Source organism: Desmodus rotundus, chromosome 1 (assembly GCF_022682495.2).
Source record: "Desmodus rotundus isolate HL8 chromosome 1, HLdesRot8A.1, whole genome shotgun sequence".
NCBI lineage: Eukaryota > Metazoa > Chordata > Mammalia > Chiroptera > Phyllostomidae > Desmodus > Desmodus rotundus.
Window position 1 is genome coordinate 79,796,045 of NC_071387.1, and position 23,080 is coordinate 79,819,124.

A 23,080-nucleotide genomic window follows, 5' to 3' on the forward strand; every position below is an offset into this window, starting at 1 on the left:
GGCTCATCTCTTGCCTCCTGTCCTGCTCTGACTTATGTTTCTCTCTCCCTTTCTTCTGTCCTTGGTTGCTGGACCACAAAAATAACAGCCAAAAGTTAGCTAGAATCTGAAATAGGGATTTCAGTTCTGTAGTGGCTGAACTCAAAATGAATTTAACCCCTTTACTGATGTGCCTCAGCCAAGCCCTACCGGAGTGCAAGTGTCTGACCTCAGCTGCAGGGAGGCGGGCTTTTGTCTGTGACTGGAGACCTTGAATGGAACAGGGTCAGATTGAATTGGCTTGTAAAGAGGACACATGGTTAGATTGGTACCACCACAGTCATCTGTGACAGCCACACCGCCCTGCCTCCCTATCCCTGGGCTAGAGGAGCCCCTGGGATCACTGGGCAGTGGAGCAGGAGGTGGTCTTCCCTCCTCAGGTTCTAGGTAGTAGGTGAACCCTTCCACGGCCCCCCGGGGAGCCTTAGACTGTTTCATCCACAAAGAACAGAGGCTGCATCTGTGGCAAGTCATGTACAGCATTTGTGATTTCTGAGTAAAACCAGATGATGATAATAGGTATACCAAGAGCCACAGTGAACCCCACCTGCACTGTAGCCTGCGCCCCACCATCCCGCAGAGCCCGGAGATGGAGATGGCTGACGCTGTGGAGGCGGGCCCCCTGCTTCCTGCACTGTGCACTCTGCTCGGCCAGCACACGTGCTGCCAGAGTGTCTGCCTTGAGTGAGGGTTGTCAGAGTGGGCTTCCTGGGCTGTGGCGTGGTCCCTGGTCAGTCAGGCTGGTCACTGAACCATGTGGAGAATGGAGAAAAAACTGTCCCTTGGCTGCTTTTGCTGCTTACACATTTGGATTAGGATCCCATATAAACTGATACCCACAAAAAAATATGTAGATTACTCTAAATAATGGACTTAATGCCGCTTGTGTCTAAAAAAAATCACAATAAATTCTTTATGCAGCTAAATTGTGAGGTTCTTGCCCTTCCCTTTCTGCTGAACTGAAATTCTTAGGAAAATACTGATGGGCACCAAAAACTCAGAATCCCTCGAGGCTGTATTTAGCAGAACTAACAATCCCTGTGTTGCCTGCTTTCCTTGAGAATCAGGTGTTAAAACTTTAGATGCCTTTAAAATCAAGTGTGCGGGCTGCTGGCCCAAGAATGCCATTTATAAAGCTGTTTGTGTGGAAACAGGTGGCATGTGCCTGTCAGCACTTCCCAGTTCTTGTATCGGTGTGGGCCTTTTGCAGAAAGTCAGGCCCCAACACATCCATTTGCCTTTGCTCCCCCAGCAAGAAATCCCAAAGCTCGTGACTGGCATTCCAAGAAATGAGGTGTGTGCTTGTAGCCATTCTGTCAGGAGAGGGGATTCCTTAGGAAATAAATGCCTCTGCTCGCTGGATGGCCAGCCCCTGAGAACAGACTTTCTTGCATCACCTTGAAAACAAAACAAGAGCCCTTCGGAGGTGATAGGAATGCAGCTGCTTTTCTGGGACAGGATGGTGCCGGACAAATAGATGGGTCTGCCTGGAAAGTGTTTTAATTTGGCTTCTCTCTGTCATTGCAGATGGCTCAGACTGATGAGATGACCAATGAGATTATCAGCTTTCTTGACCAGACCTTGTACAGATGGGATCACCTTTGCATGGAAGCCCCAGCATCGAGAAAACTGGCCAGAGAGCTCCTTACGGAGCTGCTCGCGCAAGTCGGGCACAGGCCTGTTGGCCATGTTGCTGCCATACAGCCTGGGCTCACTGGGGCCACAGGCTGAAATGATGGCCCTGCTTCTTTGTGGAACGGGTACCCTCTGTGAGTAGTGACAATGAGCCATAAATATCTTGGCAAGTTCTGATAGCACCTATTTTACAAAGTGAGAAGACAGATACTGTAGCCCACACTCAGTCAGACTTACTAATGACTAGGTTTTATACCTTCAGCCTTCTCTCTACCTGCTCAGCCTGGGTGTCATTAGAGAATCACGGGAGAAAAGGCTCGGATGGGAGAACAGATTTTTATTTTTTATTTTTTTCCCTTACTGAACCAAGAAACATGACTATTATTTGAATGTTTCAAAGTCTTTGGTCCAAGAAACTGGTCATGAGCCACTGGTCAGTTTAGAAAGTAACTTAGCCCTTCTCCACAGATCTGTTTTTTACATGTCGGGTCATTGGTACTGGTGTTTCTTTTAATCCACAGGGATTTGAGAGAAAGCCACACTTTCTTGCTTCCCAAAGAAATTGTCCAGAAAGGAGAGTTTCCCTTGGGCAGCCCCTGAACAAGCCAGGGGAAGGAAGCAAGTAGAAATGCAGGGACCAGTGGTCGGTGGCGGGCCTGGGTGTCAGCCGGCCCTGGAGCCGGCACTGCCTGGGAGTGGAGCCAGGGCTGCTGCTGACTCTCTGCTTTCACTTGGTAAACACTGACTGCTACCGAAGAAGCGCACACTGCCTCAGAGGTGACTGATGGGGATCTAGGCCGTATTCTAGAAACATCAGAAAAGATTATGTATCAATCGTTTTGTTAAGTGAAATGGAAGTGGACATTTCTAATAAATAATTGGTAACCCCAAGGTTAATATATATTTTGCATCAGTTGAAGATACTTTTTCCTTCTCAGGCTTATGCTTAACTTGTATTGATTGTATTCTCTTTCTGTTTATTGTTTGTCAAGTGACACAAGACTTTCTTTTATGCCCACTTGGATTTATGTATTAGTTATCTCTGAGTCTCCCTCAGTCTTGGCTCCTGTTTGAGGTATGAGTCAAGTTTTATTTGATTAGACAGAGGTCGAACTTTTAGGGTAAATGCTTGTTTCGGTATATGGATCTACCTGAAGAGCTGGGAAATTCCAGTAACTTTTGACCTGAGCCTTCTTTTTGAGAGGTGCTATAATATGAAAGGTGCACTGTTAAAATACTTTTCTCACAACTGCCGTCATCCTCATCACTTCCACACACTGCGATCAGCCTCTGTGGACGGGAGAAGGGGGCCTGGTGTGGTGGCAGTGAGTAAGCCCCAGAGCACGTGCCCACCAGGAGCAGGCCTCCTTTTGGGGTGTGCTTCCACGTGGACAACCATTCACACTATATTCATGGTGAACAACAAAAAAAGCCCCAAGATGAATACCTAGCTCAGAATTTGAAGGTGCATTTCTGGAAGATTCTTTTCTGTCTTCACTGTACCTCAGCCCTTTCTTAGTATCTCTCAATTTCTTTACAAAGCCTGCGTTCTCCCAAGCCTTGGACATTTGAGTTGGCAACTGAGCAGACTATCTGAGCTGGCAAAACCGAAGCTTCTCCCAGAGAGTTCCCAGCAGACCTACAGCTCCTTTGTTTGAGTGCAGAACCCCCAGGAAGACTTTAATCAAGGACATAATAGGCACTGATTTGTTTACTAGTTTTATTTTCTCCCCTTGCCCTCTCCCACCTTGATAAAGGTGCTAACAAGGGGAGGAAGCAGAGGGCAGCAGCATGGGCGGGGCTGCTCCCCAAAGCCTTCGAGTGGCTGGGAAGCCTCAGCAGCCGCATGCTCCTGCTCCGCCTTTAGAAGGGTTGCCCATTCCATTTTGTTCCAGGAGGGTAAGGTGTCTCCTACAGCCCAGATGGAGGTGAGTGCACGGTGGAAGGGTGGGAAGTCACACCCTCCCCTGGAAAACCAGAGAAGACAGATACCTGCACACCCTAGTCAATCAGGGCAGAGAAAGACAGGTAGGCTGGGGAGTATTCAGAAAACTCTACCTGGTCCTCCAGCTGCCTTGGATTTTGGGGAAAGTCTGGATATGTGGTTCTTTGAAACAAGTTCAAAGTAAGGATCCAGCTAAAAATGGACTCTTGATGAAAATGCACAGGGAAGTCCCTTGAAGGACAGTAAGCCTTGTCCACTCAGTAGAGAGCCAAGAGCACTGAGCCTGAGGAGCAGGCCCAACGGCAAGGCTGAAACTAGAGGCCCTACAGCGATGGGAGGGGGAGGAGGGCTCTGGATGGGCTTCCTCCCCAGTGTGTGCCGGGCATACGCCCGCCACTCGGACCAGCAGAATACCCAATGGCGAGCGGCTTCTACCAGGGGAACACCTGATGGCCTCAGACGTGGAAACCCAGAGAACTGGCTAATTGAGCCATTGTGTGACGGCTGAGTTCTTCCGGCTTTCCTCTGTAGTTGCACAAAGGCTGCCAAGGCCAGGCTTTGCTGACAACATCCAAGAAAGAAAAGGACAGCCGTCTCCCCTGTATTTCCCACTAACCACACCGACCTGCCCTTACACCCTGGGCAGAGCAGGGCCGCAGGAGAATGGGGAACGCACCTGCCCTAATGGGCTGAGACCAAGGGCAGGTCCATCAGGACATTAATGAGGCTGGAGCTGCCTGGCCTTTCACTGCCAGGCCCCTTCCAAGGCCCTGGGAGAGGCCTCCGCCCCTATTCATTTCTGTAAAATTTGTAAAGAGATTTAATTGGAACCAGCAAAGATAAGTCTCTGCACTCCTACCTGTTGGGCATCTCAGGGGTGGCCCTGGGCACTTCCGGGGTCCGGCTGAGGGGCCCTGAGCTGGCATGCCGGCACTGCAGAATGCAGGTAAGGAGCCGTAGCCACCCCAGGGCAGGAGCTGCATCCAGAGACACCAGCTCCGCTCCGTCCATGCTGGCTCAGCTGGCTTGGGACACAGGTGCAGGCTCAGAGGCCATGTCACTGCCAAAGTGTGGCCTGTGCCACCTGCGGTACATGGGTGGCCAGGAGAAATGAGGGGCAAGAGAGGGGAACCCTTTAAAGTGCCACAGCTTGGGTCTGGGGCACACGTGACAAAGGCTGTCAGATCTCACAACAGCTCTACGGTTCGACGTCACCAATAGGAGCTGTGAAGCTGGGAAAAAATTCTGTCGTCTTAATAATGAAGTTTTTTATATAGCATGCTGGAGAAAAGACTGAATTATCTTTGTCTCTCTAGAGAAAATAGGTAAAATTATCCTAGGAAGAGGTAACCAAAGGCGACAGAGTCAAAAACGACAAGGAGAAAAGGCATTACTGAGCACCATGGACACGAGGCTGCATATGCATTGGGACTCGGTGACGTTTGTGGGGTTGTTAGCACTAGAAGCTTTAGGCTGTGGCCCCTGAAAAACAGAGTTTATCCTCTGGGCCTGGGACTCTTCTCCCGATACCTACAACCTGGGGCTCTGTTGCCGAGGAAGGGAGCAGCAGGGGCCTGTTAAAGCAAATGAAGCACATCACACACATACTTACTTTTTCCATGACCCTGAGTTAAACGTCATCACTTGGTATAAATGGTGTTCTGGACGCCGTTCTTCCCCATCTCTGCAGACAGCTTGTCCCACAAGCACAGCCCACACCATCTTGGTCACTCTGCTGTCCCTTGCACTCCAGCCTGGGGTCTTGAGAGATGGACTCAACCCGGCTCCATTCGGTGGTATGCGCTTCACTGTGGCTGCTCCCGAGGTCCCGGGCAGCCCTGATTTACTGAGGCCAGTGAACTGGGCTCTCTGAAAGGCCACTCTGCTTGCTGACATGGGATGGGGGTTCCTCTCACCACATGCAGAATGGTGTCTAGGAATGCAGGTGGCAAGTGGGCATGCCTCGTTTCCGGAGAAGCCCCTTGCCTGGGAGGTTCCAGGGGCTAGCTCTGTTTTATTTCTCAGTGGAAGGGCAAGGGTGTTGGGACAAGATGGGAAAATGTCGACAGGACGGGAGAAAGCTGCATTTTCTGTTGAATGGAGGAGTCAAGAACAGGGACTTGCCAGGAGGGAGAGGGAGAACATGCAGCCCCAGCAGTGGGCGGGGAGGGGGTGCGTGGAAAATCAGACCTGAGCCTGCCCTGTTCCCCAAGGGGTGAGGCATGCTGTGGTGTGTGCAGAGCAAGAGGAATGTGAGGTATGTTCGTTCTTATTCAACACGGATTCCAAACTGATTTTGTTTTCCAAGGAAGACGAGAAATGCACATTAACTGTGCTGCTCTCCTTGTTTTATTTTTTCCTTCTTTCGCCCTCTTAGCACCCTTACCCACCGCCAGAGCTGCTGCTGACAAACAGTCTGCTTTTCCTTGCCTGACACTGGGTTCAACAGGGATTCCACGGACTCTGTCAGATAATTCTGTATTACTGAACATCACCACACCGTTTCCCTCCTAAATAACTAAAATTAAGGCAAAAATAATGTCAAAGTCTTCTAAACTCAGGCTCCACATGTTTGTGCCGTGGGTCCAGTTGTTACTCTCAGACAGACTGGTATCAAAGACGGCTTATAATGTAGGACTTCCTCTTCCCAGTCCTGACAAGCAGTATCTTACTGTACCTGCTGTTTGGGCTAGGAAATGTCTATGCTTCGATACTTTTCTGAAGAGATAGAAAGTCTCTTAAATCAATGGAGGAAATCTCACCGGCCTCTGGTGTTTTCTCACAATGTGATGGACCCATTGCAACACCCAGGACTCTTGGTGGCAGGCAACAGAAACAGACAGTGTGGAAAAGAAAAGGGAATTGATTAAATGGGTGTTTAAAAGCCCACAGAATAATTGGGCAGACAAGGCGTAGTGCTAGCCAGCCAGCAGTGGTGCCCAAAGCCCAGCTTCAGAACAGCCTGCCAAGGTCACCTGCTGCTGCCACAGGGCCCTGCGTCTGAGAACCTTCGCAGCTCCCCAGTGTCTGAGGCCTCCGCGGTCTCCCTGGGTGCCTTTGATGGGGGAGCCCAGGTCCCCCACCTGCACTTTAGCTGGAAGGGAGCTGGGAAAGCAGTTGTACAGCCTGCTCACTTCCGTGACCTTACTGGACACCTTGGCACCATCCAGTGTGATCTCCCACATGCAAGGAGGGGTCAGAACCTAGGGAGCTGCAGAGAGGAGAAAATGTCCACGCACTAAGAGCTTCCAGAGCATTGGGAAAGGCCAAATGCCACGAAACAGCCAACACTCAGCAAGAACAAGCAGTCTGCAGGCCGGTGCCCCCAACGCGGTGCTGGCAGCACTGCGGGCTGGTCAGTCTTTGTGCTGGGGGCTGGCAGCATCCCTGCCCTCTGCCCACTAGTGACAATCAGACGTCCTGCTGACATTGCCAAATGTCTCCTGCAGGGGCGACTCCCCGCCCCTCAGATGAGAATCACTGGTCTAATGGCTCTCTCCTTCTGGGAAGATATCCTGAATAGAAACACAGACACATGAATTAGATTTAATAGGACCCTAATAACTACATAATCTGATTCTGAATTTCATCTGGAAAAATAAACATTAAAGAACAGTCAGGAAAGCCTCTTGAGAGTGAATCGTAATGGAGCAGAACAAAGTGCACCACACACTGCCACATATTCTAAAGCCTGAGTTATTCCAGCGGCTGGGTGAGCCCTGAGAGAGGGAGCACAGTGCAGCGTCCTCCCTGTGGCTCCAGCCAGCAGTCCTCAGGCTCCCCTCACTGGTCTGGGCAGTGCCTGTCCCATTGCTCCAACCCTCCCTGACAGTTTCACTTGGCTGACAGACTATTCCAGGGCTTTCCCTCAGCCCGAGACGGTCCCTACTCGACCCCTAACCTCTTCCAGGTGGGCACCTCGGCCCTGTGTGCCCTCACTCTGCTGGACTTTCCCGTGTCGTCGCCCTTCTCTTAGACTCGCTGCTCAGCAGGCACCTGCTGGAGGCCAGCTGACCATCTAGACGGCACCTCCAAGGCCAAGCCCGCCCTCCGCATCTTAACCCCCCAAACCCACAGTCTTCTAGGTCAGCTGATGGTGGCTCCACCTTTCCAGTGATTCAGACCCAATTCTGTAGTTACTCTAGATTCCTCTCTCTCCCCACCTCCCACCCATTAGGTCATTCCTGCATCTGACCATTTCTCACCTCCGTCTCTGCTGCCCTGTCGACCAGTTTCCCACTTTGAATGGATTCCAGGGTGACCACGTCCCACCGCTGTTCAAAGCATCTCGAAAGCTCCTCCCTTCACTCAGTAAAACCCAACATTCTTGTCCCTACTACACAACACCTCCTAGAAACCATGTATGGATTATGCTTACTCTTATTTCATATATATATATATAATTACAACAACATGTATTGTGGTTGCTCGTCCTTGACCATCCCCACAAGTACCCGGAATAGTTGCAGGCACACAATAGGTTTCCGGTAAGTGTCTGTTAAATTAATCTGTATTGGGACTTACTATATGATGAAGGCATTTCCATCAATAGTGAAACGGTGGTGGTGGAAAATGCAGTTGGATTTGTACTTCTGAGATGAAAGTAAACATCAAAAACAAAATGCCCATCTTCCTTCTTAACCAAATGTCAGTGCCTGGAGGGCTGTTCGATGGGGCGTGGGTTTTCTCCAGGGAAGGCTCTAGCAGTTCTGTTTGGAAAGGGAAGAGGGACGGGGGTGGTAGGAAGGCTGCTACTGCTCTGGGAAGATGGTCTGTCACTTGGATTAAATAAAAAATTAGTTTGTGAATTCAGAACTTCCCTGCTCCCCACACATAGAAAGAATGTTGTTAATACTTCATTTAGAATTCCGTCTCATCTTTGGTTTGCAGACTTTCACAGAAACCCTGTTTTCAGTCCTTGGGCGCCCCCTCCCCCACCGGAGTGCCTGCCTTTGGGGGTAGGGTACGAGTTCAAAGCCTCTGCAGGGGTCACCACTTCAGGAAGATTTCTTGGTCCTCGGGGTCGGGGGGAGGAGAGGGTGCTGGGGAGAAGGGGAGGCGGGAGGCCCTGAGGCTCCAACCACCTCATTTGCAGACTTCCAAGAATCCAACATGTTCAATCCTCAAGGCCCTTTCTATGTCAGACTCAAAACCTAGAGACCACAAAAGAAGGATAAAACCGACCATGCAGAAATAAAAAACAAAATGACCGAAAATATAAGTATCAATAACAAACTGGGGAAAATTATTTGCAACACATGACAAAGAACTAATTTGCTAACTTCTAAGTGTTGCTATAAATCAATAAGAAAAAGGCCATCAACACAGAGACATAGTGTGGGCCAGGGGCACAAACATGCACTCAGATTTCCAGCAGGAGAAACACACATGACTTTGAAAACTTTAAAAATATTTGGGAGAAATTAAAAAAAACCAAAACAGAACTCCTGCATGGCTAAGGAAAACAGCACTAAAATGAAAAGAGAACCAACCATATGGGAAAACATATTTGCCAATGATACCTCAGACAAGGGCCTGATCTCCAAAATATATAAAGAATTCACACAACTCCACTCCAGGAGGACAAACAATCCAATTTAAAAATGGGCAATCCTGAGAACCAAGATGGCGTAGGTAGACACACTGCGCCTCCTTGCACAACCAGAACTGACAGAAAATCGAACAGCAAGGAAGTCTGACACCAAGTAGATAAAAAAGAAAAATACATCCAGACCGGTAGGAGGGGCAGAGACGGGCACTGGGGTAGAGAGGACTCACGTGGCCATGGGGGACCGAGACTGGCGGAGTGTGGGACAAACTGGGCAGGCAGTCTGACCACTAGCAGATCCTGTGGCCCCACATTCACGCACAGATAAACTGGGACGAAAGGCGGGGAACGAATCAGACCGTGTAACCCAGGGCTCCAGCCCCTCAAACCTCTGATTGAAAATGCCCGTGGGTGTTGGGGCGGCAGCAGGAGAGACTCCCAGCCTCACAGGAGAGGTCATTGGAGAGACCCACAGGGGCCTAGAGTGTGCACAAGCCCACCCACTCAGGAACCAGCACCAGAGGGGCCCAATTTGATTGTGGGTAGCAGAGGGAGTGAGTATAATCTCGTGGAGAGTGGAGTGGGCGCCATTGCTCCCTCTCGGCCCCTCCCCCACGTACAGTGTCACAGCGCAGCAACCAGCATTACCCCGCCCCGGTGAACACCTAAGGCTCTGCCCCTTTAAGTAACAGACAAAAAAAAAAAAAAGGCCCAAATGACAGAACACTTCAAAGCTCCAGAAAAAATACAACTAAGCAAGGAAGAGATAGCCAACCTATCGGATGCACAGTTCAAAACACTGGTTATCAAGACGTTCACAGAATTGGTTGAATCTGTTCGAAAACCAGATGAAAAAATGAAGCCTATGCTAAGAGAGACAAAGGAAAAGGTACAGGGAACCAATAGTGATGCGAAGGAAACTGGGACTCAAATCAACGGTGTGGACCAGAAGGAAGAAAGAAACATCCAACCAGAAAAGAATGAAGAAACAAGAACTCGGAAAAATGAGGAGAGGCTTAGGAACCTCCAGGACATCTTGAAACGTTCCAACATCCGAATTATAGGGGTGCCAGAAGGAGAAGAGGAAGAACAAAAAATTGAAAACTTATTTGAACAAATCATGAAGGAGAATTTCCCCAGTCTGGCAAAGGAAATAGACTTCCAGAAAGTCCAGGAAGCTCAGAGAGTCCCAAAGAAGCTGGGCCCAAGGAGAAACACACCAAGGCACATCATAATTACATTACCCAAGATTAAACACAAGGAGAGAATCTTAGAAGCAGCAAGAGAAAAGGACACAGTTACTTACAAAGGGGTTCCCATAAGACTGTCAGCTGATTTCTCCAAAGAGACCTCACAGGCAAGAAGGGGCTGGCAAGAAGTATTCCAAGTCATGAAAGGCAAGGACCTACATCCAAGATTACTGTATCCAGCAAAGCTATCATTTAGAATGAAAGGGCAGATAAAGTGCTTCTCAGATAAGGTCAAATTAAAGGAGTTCATCATCACCAAGCCATTATTATATGAAACGTTAAAGGGACTTATCTAAGAAAAAGAATATAAAAAATGTGAACAGTAAAAATGACAGAAAACTCACAGTTATTAACAAACACACCTAAAACCAAAACAAAAGAAAACTAAGCAAACAACTAGAACAGGAACAGAACCACAGAAATGGAGATCACATGGAGGGTTACCAATAGGGAGTGGGAGGGGGAGAGAGGAGGGAAAGGTGCAGAGAATAAGTAGCATAAATGGTAGGTAGAAAATAGACAGGGGGAGGGTAAGGATAGTGTAGGAAATGTAGAAGCCAAAGAACTTATAAGTATGACCCATGGACATGAACTATAGGGGGGAATGTGGGAGGGAGGGGGTGGGCAGGATGGAGTTGAGTGAAGGGGTGGAAATGGGACAACTGTAATAGCATAATCAATAAATATATCAAAAATTTAAAAAAATAAAAATAAAAAATATTTAACACAGCTTATGAGAAACAGAGTATTTTTTCATATCCAGTTGGAAAAGACCAAAATATTAACATTTAAAACGTATACATCCTAGAAACTGCGTGGTAACAGAATACCGTATGATGCAGCAATTCCACTTCTAGGAGCATCCCCACAGAACTGAGAGCAGAGACTCAGTTATTTTTCCACTGATGTTCATAGCGGCACCGTTCACAATTGCCAAAGGTACAGATAACCCAACTACCTGTCCATTGACAGACGAACAGACACACGACATACGGTCTATTCATACAATGGAATATTATTCAGCCTTAAAAAAGGAGTGAAATTCAGACATACGTTACAGCATGGATGAACCTTGAAGATATTTTGCTAAGTGCCAAAGCCAGTCACAAAAGACAAATATTGTATGATTCCACTCATATTAAATACCTAAGGTAGTCAAATTTATAGAGACAAAAAGAATGGTGTTGCCGGGGTGGGGGTGGAGAAGGGAGGGGGAGGGAACAGAAGGCTGGTGTTTCATGGGGACAGAGCTTCGCTTTGGGAAGGCGAGGGTGCTGTGGAGATGACGGCAGTGGTGGTTCCACAACAATGTGAAGGGGCTTAGTGCCACTTAGTTGTACACTTGAAAATGGTTACAGTGATACATTTCATGTCCATTTACCACAATAAAAATATTAAATAGAATTTTATATTTTATCCAGTAACAAAAAAAATTCGGTTCTTCAGAGGTACCCACCATTCAGGTTGCATTCCCACCACAGGGAGCACATCTGGGAATCATCCCACAAGACACACTGTGCCTGGGCCCACGTGCCCAGGACTGCTCACAGCAGCATTGCTTCAAATAGCCACCCACTGGCAACAACTCAAAGGCTCCGGTTTAAATGAATTAAGTAAACCAGAAATTGTAGAATAAGTAACACATACCTTCATTGTTGATGGCAGGCCCTGTTATCAGGGTTTTACATAAATTAATTCATTTAATTCTCACAGTTGTTCAGGGTAGGGCTCCTAAGTTAGGCAACATTCAGACGATGGAGCCATCACAACAGAGGCAGAGTTCTGCAATCTTGTGCTGTTCTGTTATATGGAAAGATCAGTGTATATTCTGTGCCCATCTGTGTGTAAAGCCAGAGGGTGCAGACCTGCGTTTGCTGGAGCACATCCTTAGAGTCTTGTCAATCTCCTGATTAGTCTGGACGAGGTCAACAAGTGGATGGAAACTTACCTTTTGCTTACATGTGGTTTGTATTTGTTTGCACTTCTGATGTGTACAAAAAAAGTAGTCATCAATAAATAAGATGCATGTTTGCTTGTTCCTAGAGAGGCTTACTGTCGAATAATGCTATGAAGGAAAGGAGGCCCACGCAACCCTGTGTGCCTTGACAGACATCTGCACTGCCGTTCCCTACGATTTCATCAGCACGGTGGTATTTTATAGTTTATTCACAGGACTTACGTTCTAACATTGGCCAGTGTTTTCTGTGTTGGATCCATGCGCCCCTGAAAAGAGGGAGGTTGGTCTAATGACTGGGCTCATGAGCATCCCCGGCGGCGGCAGCTTGCGGGCCATGACCCAGCCTCCTCAGTGGAAACCTGTCCAGCCTCTGGGACAGCTAATAATCACTTTCCTGCTCTACAAACAGCCTTCTCTGCCTTCAGGTGTGCTGAAGCCACAATTCCTCCAGACTCCTTTTCTTTCACATCTTACTTATAAGTAAAGCTACAATTCCTTTCCCTTAAATTATGGTATGTCTTTATTACCTATCCCACAGAGACACACATTTGTACCATCATCCCATGAGCGAATACTAAAACGGGCCCCTATTTAATCTCTTATTTCTCCCCATAATGCACATATTTCTACAGTCTCCCTCCTTAAACCTAACTTCTTTTAAAAAGTGCTGAGACTTAAATCATACCATCAGACTGTGGGTACTGGTGTGGGGGGAAGAGCGCCAGGCCCTCTACCCGAGCATGGCCTTTACACCTGCCTTTCAGATCTTGCCACTACTGTCCTCTCCAGCCTTAGGAAACACTCTTCAGCTTCCAAGTGTGACAAGGGAGGACTATCAGTGCAGAAAAGAAGGGACTGGGCAATGAGGAAGCTCACAGGCAGGAGCTGCACCAGGAAGGCTCTGGGCCATGAGACTGCGGGGCAGGTGCCCTGCAGGGAACACCCGTGACCCCCACGCTCAGGCTGCAGCCATGGTTGGTGAGGTCCAAGTGGCCGGCGCAGTCTGGGTGAGCCCCAGTCGACGGAGCTGAAAGGGCTGGACACAAGTCTTCAGAGCTGTTTCCTGTCTCCCATCCCAGTCCTTGGGGCTGAGAAGCCAAACCTCTGAAGTTGTTTTTATCTCAAAAGACACTTGGCAGGGACCAGATTCCTCTTCTGGAGAAAATGGAAACCTAGTCAGAGGTCTTTATCTGCTTTTCTGCATTCTGCCTTGCTGCACACACAGAGGGGTTTCTCTGGTTTCCCAAGCCCAGCCCCCAAGTGTGGGCCCCTTTGGCTGGGCTCCCCAGAGGTCTGGGTGTCCCTCTGCTCCGATGCCCGGACGGACGCCAACCCTTCCTCCCAGGCAGCAGGCTGTCAGAGGCCAGTGCTGGTCCTGGGAACCTTTGTAGTCTTATGGTCTCTTCCTTCGTCCCCAGGCTCAACTCGGGGGTCTTTTTCCACACCCACTAGTCATCAGACTAACAGAAATGGCCTTACTCGCAGATCAACCTCCCAGATAGTACCAAAAGGTGGGAAAAGATCTGTAAAATCTGGTCCTTGAATAGCCCCAAAAGGCTTCTCTGCCCTTCCACCTTGTAAACCTACTGCCCTCAGGACAGTGGCTGGGGGGGCTGAGAGTTCACTCCCTCCCCACTGAGTGCCAACCTTGGGCTGGAACACCTCCAGGAGGTCCAGGCTTGGGTCGCCCCCACCCCCGAACCCCAGCCACCTGTGCATGGAGTCCTTGGTGTGGCTGGGCCCTGCACACAGGGTCCCCTCCCTCTCTCTGCTCTTGGAGGTGATTCAGCTCAAGGTGCCCTGCAGGGGGTGCTCCAAAGGGCTGTCCCACCCCAAAGTCACCTGCTGGCAAAGTGCCAGGGACAGCACCCCTTCCTTGACTTCTCCGGAATGGGGTGTGGCAGGCTCTGCCAGCCCAGGGAGGCCGGCCAGCAGAGGCCATAGGCTTGTGACACCCAGAGTTCTGTTTGGCAGGAGACAGGCTGGGACAGACTGCCTTGTTTACCAGGGCGGGTCTGCCTCCTGCCTCCATGAAGTGCTGGGCAGATTCCTTCCCACATTCCTCATTTCCCCACCCTGCTGGCTCAATCTGTAGCCTGAGGAAGTGGTTGGCCTAGAACAGAAAACTCCTAATAAAAACTGGCTTTTGGTCATGTCACTCAGCCTTGCTGTCCACCCACTGTTACAGGTCTCTTCAGTGACGTCTGACTGTGGCAGGGTGCCTGCTATGTGAACGGTTGGCCTACACCATTCCCCTGGCCCCACCCCAGGCCTCAGGGGCCCTGCTGAACGTCCAGGGGTCAGGGGAATAAGCCCCAATATATCAGAAACATCTGTCTGCAACCTTTCAGAGCTCTGCTGATCACTGAAAGGCATTGCTGACGATTAGGAATGCAGCTTCCATTTCTGGTTCCTACACTTGGGACCCTGGGTTCTGCCCGTTAATGTGACATCTCCATACCTTATTTGGGATGGAGACTATTATTTCAATGTTTTAATTTGAAACTCCAATAAAAATAAATGCTTTAGAACCCTTTAATCCAAAAATAGAGGCAAAGAGGGAGAACTGAAGAGTCTTCTCTTACATTTCTTTCCTGTGTCCCTCCCCTCCCCACCCCCACTTCCGGCCTTGGTCCGGCCTCTCCTGCAGGCCCTGGCTGCTGCCCAAAGCCCCTGCAACCCCGCCTTCTGAAGCCCAGCCCCTCAGCCTAACTCCAGGTGGGCAAGAGGAAAGGACTCTCAGAGCAGGCCACCATGTCACAGCCACTCCCCTCACCCCGACCTGGGTGCCTGGGGTTACCAGTATCAGTGGCTGGCCCACTGGGGTCCAACCACAGGTTGACCAAGCCTGTTTGCCTGGCCCTCGCCAACCCGCTCCTCGCGGGCCCAGGCCTGCTGTCTGAGGGGAAGAAGCACTGGCACTCCCGGGACCCTTTATTCTTCCAGCACAGCTGCCTGGTAATCACCCAGTTAACTTGCTCAGATGACTGAACGGCCTCTTCTCACCACTTTAGTAAGCCTGCCAACCCCTGACAAACACCGCTGCTTCTGTGCCTCAGCACCTGGTTGGGGTACTGCCACCTGCCCAGCTCACGGGGGCTCGTTGGGCCTGTCACCTAACTGCCCCACTCCTGGGCAGGGGCCCATGGCAGCCCCTGTGGAATGATTGGTTCCTGCCTGATGGCTAATGCTGACCCCGTTTCAGGGTCAAGTTCACATATGGCTTAAGGAAGCTGTAGTGTCAGTCAGGCAGAAGAGGATAGGGTTTGTTTTCACTAGACTAGGGGACCCATGGTGGGTTGCGGGACCCTATGCTCAGGTTCCTCTGCTCAGTGGAAGCATCACCTTGCCAGGAAACAGGCTCTTTCCCATCACCATACCCACACGCAGCCTGGAGGGCAGCTCACACCTTCACAGCTGCTCCGATGGGGTTGGGGGAGCAGTGAGGCCACCAAGATGTTTTGGGGGGAATATCAGAAATAATGCTGTTAAGGAAGTGTGCCAGGCTCCCATTTGGACAGGCGTCTGTGGCGACAGAGACTTTATGTATACAAGGTGAAGTTCCAGTCCCATGCTTTCCAAAGCAGTTGTCTGGCCCTACCCTCACCCAGGCCCATCCTTACAGATGATTGGATCAGGAGTGTGGGCTTCTCAAATATTGGCTGGCTGAGTGACAAGAGTTTATTAATGAATGAAAGGCCCACCCCCTCCGAGGCACTGGGGTGGGAAGGAAAACTCCAAGTCCTACGGGCCCACATTACATCCTAACTATTACTTAACACGTAACCTTGGAGATAGAAGAATTAAGTCTGCTTGGGAAGGGCAGGCTTCTCCTTCACTGGCTAACCACGTCCTGGGTGTGGACAGCCCCTCACCTGTCCCTGGAGCTCTCGGGTCCTCTGCAAGCTCGCCTGCCTGGCCCACGGCATCTCTCAGCAGGTGCTATGGTCGTGCTGAGGAAGGACCAGGTGGCACTCCGCCAGTTTCTAACTCATATCCTACCAGACCCCAGGTCGTCCACCAGTTATCAATACAGAGCTTTCAGTTTTCTTAAACAGATGAAAAATTTACAAAAGGAAGAGTTTTAGTCATACCTGTTTCACTGATTGGTGGCCACTCTGGACTCCTGCAGCCTCAGCCAGGCCCTGGCACCCTCTCTCCAGCTTCTCAAAAATGCTGAACGGACAAGCTGGGGAAGCCATTCAGAGTCCATATAAACTCGAGTGAGGTGGGTGACTGGGTGCGGCTGGAGTGCAGAGAGGGCCCCACAGAGGCAGGCTCACTCTTCCTCCCCTACGGGGACACCACCTGGCACAAGGTGCCCATGTCTGACAACAGCACAGGACATGACTGGAGCTCAGAACCAATGTCAGGATTCAGTGGCCACCGGAGGGGCCAGCTGTCTCCATGCAAAATCCCACACATGGGACAGTTTGGCTCAGCCTATGTGGTTTCTGAAAGTGAAAAAGTATGGCCTTACCTTCCTAGAAAAGCTGGGCCAAACCAAACCACTGGGCCAGCTGGTACCCACAGCCCCCAAGCAGATGCCGCTGCCTTCTGCACATGGGCATCTGGACGGGTGCTGGCTGTGCCCCGGGCCCCTTCCGGGTCTACCTCAGAGCCAAATACCCACCGACGATAGGGAAGAGGCATCACTTATTCAAACTTTGAATAAACGTTCAAACTTTGATTCTCCCACCAATATGGTGAACAGCACACATGATCACACGCAGAGACATGTGACAGCACGGAGCAAACCCTTCCAGAATGACGTCCACCGCTGAGTCTGAGGACTGGCGGGAAGGGCTATGTGAAAGCTGCGCTTCACCCCACAGAGGCCAGACGCAAGGTCAGGGAGACACAGCCCCAGAGCCAGGTGGAGCTGCACAGGCTCCTGTTCATTCTGGCCCAGCCCTTAACGTCATGTGACAGCACCAACCGTTGTGCCTACTTGTGGAATTTTAAACCACTCTGCCCTTCGATGGCACTGGGAAACTTAGTTTCTGCCTTTTTTTTTGTTTTTAAAGATTGACTGATTGATTTTAGAGAGAGGGGGAGGGGGGAGAAAGAGGGAAACACTAATGTGAGAAACATCGGTTGGTTGCTGACTAAACCCACAACCTAGGCACGTGCCTGGACCAGGAATCGAACCTGTGACCTTTTGCTTTGCGGGACAACATCCAACCAACTGAGCAAAACTGGTCAGGACCTGCCTGTTTTTTTAAACTTCCAACACTTGTGGGAAAGAAGGCAGCAACAGGACTCACACGGGGCCACCCACGCCTCCGCAAGGGGCAGGGCGCCCACACGCACGCAGCCTTTCAGAGTGTCAGGCTGCCTTTTCAACTACCTTTTTAAAAGATAGTATTAAATTCAGAAGCAAACAGGCATACAAAAATGTTAATCCATTACATTTTATTATTAATATATCTCATTGAACTCTTACCCTGTACTTTTACCAACAGGTAATAATATCTGGGGGAAAATCTAAATAACGGAATTAAAATAATCCTGCAGAATCTTTCTGAGATGAGCAAGAGGAGACCACCAAACGGTGTTCACTGGATCCAGCGGAGAAGCTCTGTGACTTTCCGGAATCACAGAACTATCCACTGCAGCCTTGAGCTTAGAGGGCTGACAGAACGTTTAGCAGGTTTTCTGATGTCTTTCACCATTTTTGTGAGAGAACTGCCTTCAGCTCAGACCCAATGCAGGCTCAGTGTGTTAAGGGGGCACATCCGGGGGCGGGGGGGGGGGGGGACAAGGCCCCGAGGCCCCATGGCGACAGTTTATGAGGATGTGCTCTCACATGTGTTCTGCTGAGAGCAGCCTCTGCAAAGAGAAGCACCAAGGCGTAGACACTGACGTAAGCGATGGCCTCAGCGGCCCTGTAATCCTTCCTTTGATGTCCAGGGTCAGTGCGATCCTGGTCCCACCAGGGCTACGAGGAGATTATGAGAAAGAATCTTGCTGTGATCTTTCCTGTAAAGGAAACAGCAATAAAATTTACTGCCTGGTCACAACAGAGGAATTCTTGTAAACGAGGATCTCAGTGTGCCTCTGCTCTCCACTCTGGAGAGCTGACTTTGAATGGAGGCTGGGATGAGACCCAGGCACCTCTCACAGCCCTGAGAAAGGGGTGCCCAGCGGCACCACGGCCGTTCGCCTTGCTTGCACGTGGCTGTGAAAGCCAGCACTGTAACTGGAGCTTCATTCACACAACAGATACCAGACAGCCCACTGCAAACCCGCATTCACTCTGTGTTCGGTCTTGAACACTCCGTGACACACACGGGCACTGCCTGCGTCACACTTGCACGGCACTATCCACACTGCACCAGCGGAGCTCAACGACCTACCAACACCCACACCTCAGGACCACATACAGATGGGTGCCAGCGCTTCAGCTGAGGTCTGGTGGCCGACGCTGTGGCCTGTCTTCGCTGAGTGGAGTCCCAGCTCCTGAGTGTCTGGGCACTTACAAACAGGAAGGCTTTTTGCTTGAGGGCTCGACTCCTGTTCCTGCTGAACTGAGCCAGTGTGTAAAATGAGAACTGATATCAGCTCAGTAGGCACCGGAGGGCGGGTCCAATCGACAGCCCGGCGAAGCAGTGCCTCCGCTGGGAGCTGCCTGCATCATTCCACTGGGGGCTGCAGAAGACACAGAGACCTAGGCTGCAAATACAAGACAGTCACCGCGCTTGGGGAAGCACAAGGATCTGCTGTGAGAGCACCCAGCCCCACTCACATGCAATAAACCGCTGACATAGTTTTACTCGATTATTGTGATGCACTTGGTTTTAGTTTTTTATAAGAATAATTTTTGCAGCTTTCAATACATTAGACCTTTCAGAGAGATGTCTAATTAGTGGAGTTATAGTTCTGTAGACTTTGGTACATCCTTGCATTCGTGACAGGAGGAAGAGCATCCTTGGGGCCGAGCAGGTCTCTCCTCCTCCACAATCGTGCTCGGCACCCGAGCTGACTGCTCAGCAGTGGCCTCTGCCCCAGCGGCTCCAACTTAACTGTCCCCATCTCACCTTCTCTTCAGGTGCAGAACTTAGCCACTGTGAACAAGGCGGAAACCAGTCACTGTTCACCAATCAGCTAAGCTCTGCACCTCGTCAGAGAGGTCTTCAGCTGGGCATAATGAAAGGGCTGGCGAGTGTCTTCCATAGCTGCTGGATTCTTCTGTTTCCAGAGAAGAGCTACAAGAGGCATCTGTTTTCCAAACTGCAGAGAGAGTGACTATGGCTTCTGGAGAGCAGCCAAGGTCGTGGTTGCGTGGTAATCCCTGGCAATGTGATTTTAATCTTAAGTCACAAATCAGCATGCCAGGAACCCAAGCAGCCAGAGCACTCTGGAGCCGCCGAGCCCGCGCTCACAGCCCACACAGCACACACCGTCTCCTCGGACACCAGCGAACACATCCCCTCCAGGCCTGCTATGCTACCCAACAGGTTTCACTTTTTTGTTGTTGTTCATTTCATTGGTATCCTAGAGGGATAACTATTTCAATCAAAAGGACTCACAGAAGACCATGCAAATGCCAGTGCAGTTTCGGAACATGACAGGAGAAACACACGGACTGGCCTCTGTGGCAGAATTAGTGAAGCCAGCTATCCCTGCCTTTAACCCAGGGGTACAGCCTGTAAGTGGTCTGGGATGTCTGGAGGGGCCCCTCTTGGGCTGGCAATTCACTGATCTTAACCGAGAAAGTGGGGGCAGGGGCAGAGGGGCATGCATGTGGCCCCTGGTTCACCCGGAAGGGGCAGGGACAGGCAGGACCATTTCAGCGGGGAAGTGAAAAGCAGCAGACTGTCCCTGGGACCACTCCTCTGCCTGCTCAGGGCAAAAAACTCACGAAGAGGAGTCATGAGAGCTCGGTGCCCACTGTGGTCCCCACAGCTCAGCACAGGGGACGAGCAAAGGGCAGCCTGCTCGGTGCAGCTGCGCACACTTCAGGAAACACAAACTCGCCGTGAAATCCAACATCTAAAGAGAAATTTGATGTATGTTGATTACTATATGAGGTTGGCAACAAGAAAACTGTGCGACTGTTCTGTTTAAAACTGGTCCATCTGTGACGAGGGTCTGAAGCTGCCCCGGGGTGTGTTCTGGGGACCGTCTCCGCACAGCTGTCTCCTCACCAGAGAGTCGATGGATGGCTGCGACTATCCCCACTGCTTCCTTTCCCTTAGAAAAACCTTTTTTGTTTCCTTACTACTAGAGCTCTTTCTTATAAGATATTTAGAAATATTAGACAGAAATGGTTTTTAACAAAGTAAATGTCCAACAATGGGTTAAGAGCAACATAAAATATTAAGCAGCCATTAAAATTATATTTATAGAGAAGCTGTATCACATGAATGACTGAAATCTGATGTTAAAGTTTACAAAGACAAAATCAGACATACCCTATTACAGCATGTAAACTTGGAAGAACAACTGAGAAGATACAGAAATAATGATTGTTAGAGAAAAATAATACACTTATAATCCCAGAGTTCTACTTTAAAAGTTTATGTACCATTGCTAAATCACTCTTAAAAAGCAGAAACCAACATTTTAAACCTGTTAGCACGTAAATCTAGCAGGTCACTTCCAAGCACAATTAACAGAAAAAGCAATTTAAATAACTTAGGGAGAAACTCTGCTCCAACACAACCGAGTAAAGAGCGAGCCTGCCGGGGGACACAGGGTGTCGCCAGGCCCGAGGCGCACCCCAGCAGGAGCCCCGCCAGCCTCCCGGCAGGGCGGGCGCGCTGAGCTGCCTCAGGTCCTCTCGCAGCCCAGAGGAGGCTACACCTGCGTGCAGCTCGGGAGTGGGGTAGCCTGGTGACGCACTCCCACGTCACCTTCACCTGGGAGACCAGGGAACCAGCTCTTCCACTGACCTTCACCGTCCACCCTCTAACCCTATTCAAGATCCGCTCCTCCCCAACTTCTTTTCCCCCAAGTAACAAAACTGAAGTGGCCCAGACCGTACCAAAGACAGCTGTTCTGCTTGGGTGGCCCGCCTCTGCTCTCTGGTGACCACTCACCAGACGAGTTGGAGGGACTACCAGTAGGCGCCCCTCCCTGCTTCCTGGTCCCCAGGCCACCCAAGCCAGAGCAGAGCACTGACGCAGCGGGTGCTCTTGGCTCACCATTTCCTTTTTCATTTATCTGGCTCCTGAGAGGAATCTCTGGTTAGAAGCAAACAATGGGGAAAGGAGTGAGAGAGAATTACCTCTTTAAAATAGCATCTCAGCCACCACCTGGGCTGAGCCTCTGTCCATCTGTTCCTTGGTCAGCTCGAAGCAGGTGCGGGCGAGCCGCTGCTGCCTGGCATCCTCCTGCACCATCAGCTCCCCGTAGAGGTAAATGCCCATGGCCTGTGGGGCGCGGGAGAAGAGGCCAGAGAGCGTGAGAAAAGGAAACTTGTGTCCACTGCCCGGTCTGTGTTCTTTTCACACAAACATGCTGGTCCAGAAATTACAAAGAGCCTAGAAAAGACCAGGCAGTTGAATAGTTGTACTTCTGGAACCTGTACTTTTCAATCCCCTTCTCTTGTTTTCATTGAAATGACAAGGTATTCTTAGCTATCAACTTGAGTTGTCAATGGAACCTTGGTGATTTCCCTGATGACGAAGTGATGACAGTGAGCTTGTCTCTAGAGACGACTGTGTCAGGAGAGCTCCGGACAGACACACAGAGGGTCTCCTACAACCACCAGGGAGGCCTGTGCAGCGGACAGAGCACCATGGTTCCATGTGCATGCCACAGGCAACCCCGGCACTGCTGCGAAACGAAGGCCACCACGTCACACAGGGCCAGGCAGCAACGGCCATCAAGCCACCCGGGAAAAGAGGCCTGCAGCCTAAGCCCAGGGCGACTGGGGCGCCCCCGCCCCCCCCCAGCCCTGCTCTGTGGCAAACACTGACTCTTCTGTTTCACACACAATGCTGCAAAGACTCACATCTGCATTTTTCCTACAGTTTTAAAAACAGGCAATTATGTTCTGGAAGACCAAAAGACCCCTTTGGTTCTGCCTTCCCCTTGTTCCACGCTTGGTTATGCCATGGATTACATTGTGCAGGAGCAAATTAGACGGATCTCAAAGACAGCACAAGACAAAAACTTGGGCTTAGTCAGAGGTTCAAAGACTTTCCTGAAAAGGCTGCGATATGGTAATCCTTATTTGGCAAAGATCATGGTTCTAAGTATACTGCAGTTAATTTTGGTTTTAAGAATAGACCTTAAGTTTCTCTTGCATTTGTCCTCCTTATACTCCCCTCTGTGTTTCCAAACACCCCTGCTCCACTGTGCAAATGTGACATTTCTTCTGGTACAAAGTCATGCATTTCTCTTTGTGGGAACAATAAGTCTTTACTTGCTGGTGGCCCCCACACTACGGCCTGCTCAGAAGTCCTTTTGTTTGCTCTGCCCCCGCTCTCTGCCCCACTGAGGCACGGCTCCATCCCGTCAGCCCACAGTGCTGGGCAGAAACTTCGCCCAGGCACACAGTGGACAGCTGCGCTGGGACAAGTGTGGCTGGGTGGGTGCAGAGGTGACAAAGAGGACATCCCCAAACATGGCCACGCACACAGGCGCTTTTTGCAGGCTCCTGAGAAGGTGACCACTTCCCCCTGCTGAGCAGTAGTCTGGCCTGGAGCGGCAGGGGCAGACACAGACCAGACTGTTCGGCCCACGGGGGCTCTCCA

General features: G+C 50.3%; 2 protein-coding genes across 10 annotated transcripts in view; one reads left to right on the plus strand and one right to left on the minus strand.

Moving 5' to 3' along the window:
- FANCC (FA complementation group C) overlaps nt 1–3,198 on the plus strand; it is a 305,355-nt gene extending 302,157 nt beyond the window's left edge. For 3 of the 4 annotated variants that reach the window (XM_045193745.2, XM_045193744.2, XM_045193748.2), the window contains one exon: nt 1,567–3,198. In XM_045193745.2, coding sequence (XP_045049680.2) covers nt 1,567–1,770 — 204 coding nt within the window. In that variant the 3' untranslated portion in view covers nt 1,771–3,198. The remainder of the gene's footprint in view (nt 1–1,566) is intronic. The other variant, XM_053925235.1, reaches the window with a different exon arrangement.
- A 13,966-nt stretch (nt 3,199–17,164) lies between these two features.
- Nucleotides 17,165–23,080, minus strand: part of AOPEP (aminopeptidase O (putative)) — a 437,655-nt gene continuing 431,739 nt past the window's right edge. For 4 of the 6 annotated variants that reach the window (XM_024558404.4, XM_053925241.2, XM_045193618.3 and 1 more), the window contains 2 exons: nt 21,607–21,751; nt 17,171–18,356 (listed from right to left, as the gene is read on the minus strand). In XM_024558404.4, coding sequence (XP_024414172.1) covers nt 21,611–21,751 — 141 coding nt within the window. In that variant the 3' untranslated portion in view covers nt 17,171–18,356; nt 21,607–21,610. Of the gene's footprint in view, nt 18,357–21,606; nt 21,752–23,080 lie in introns of all 6 variants that reach the window. The other 2 variants (XM_071221641.1, XM_071221643.1) reach the window with 2 other exon arrangements.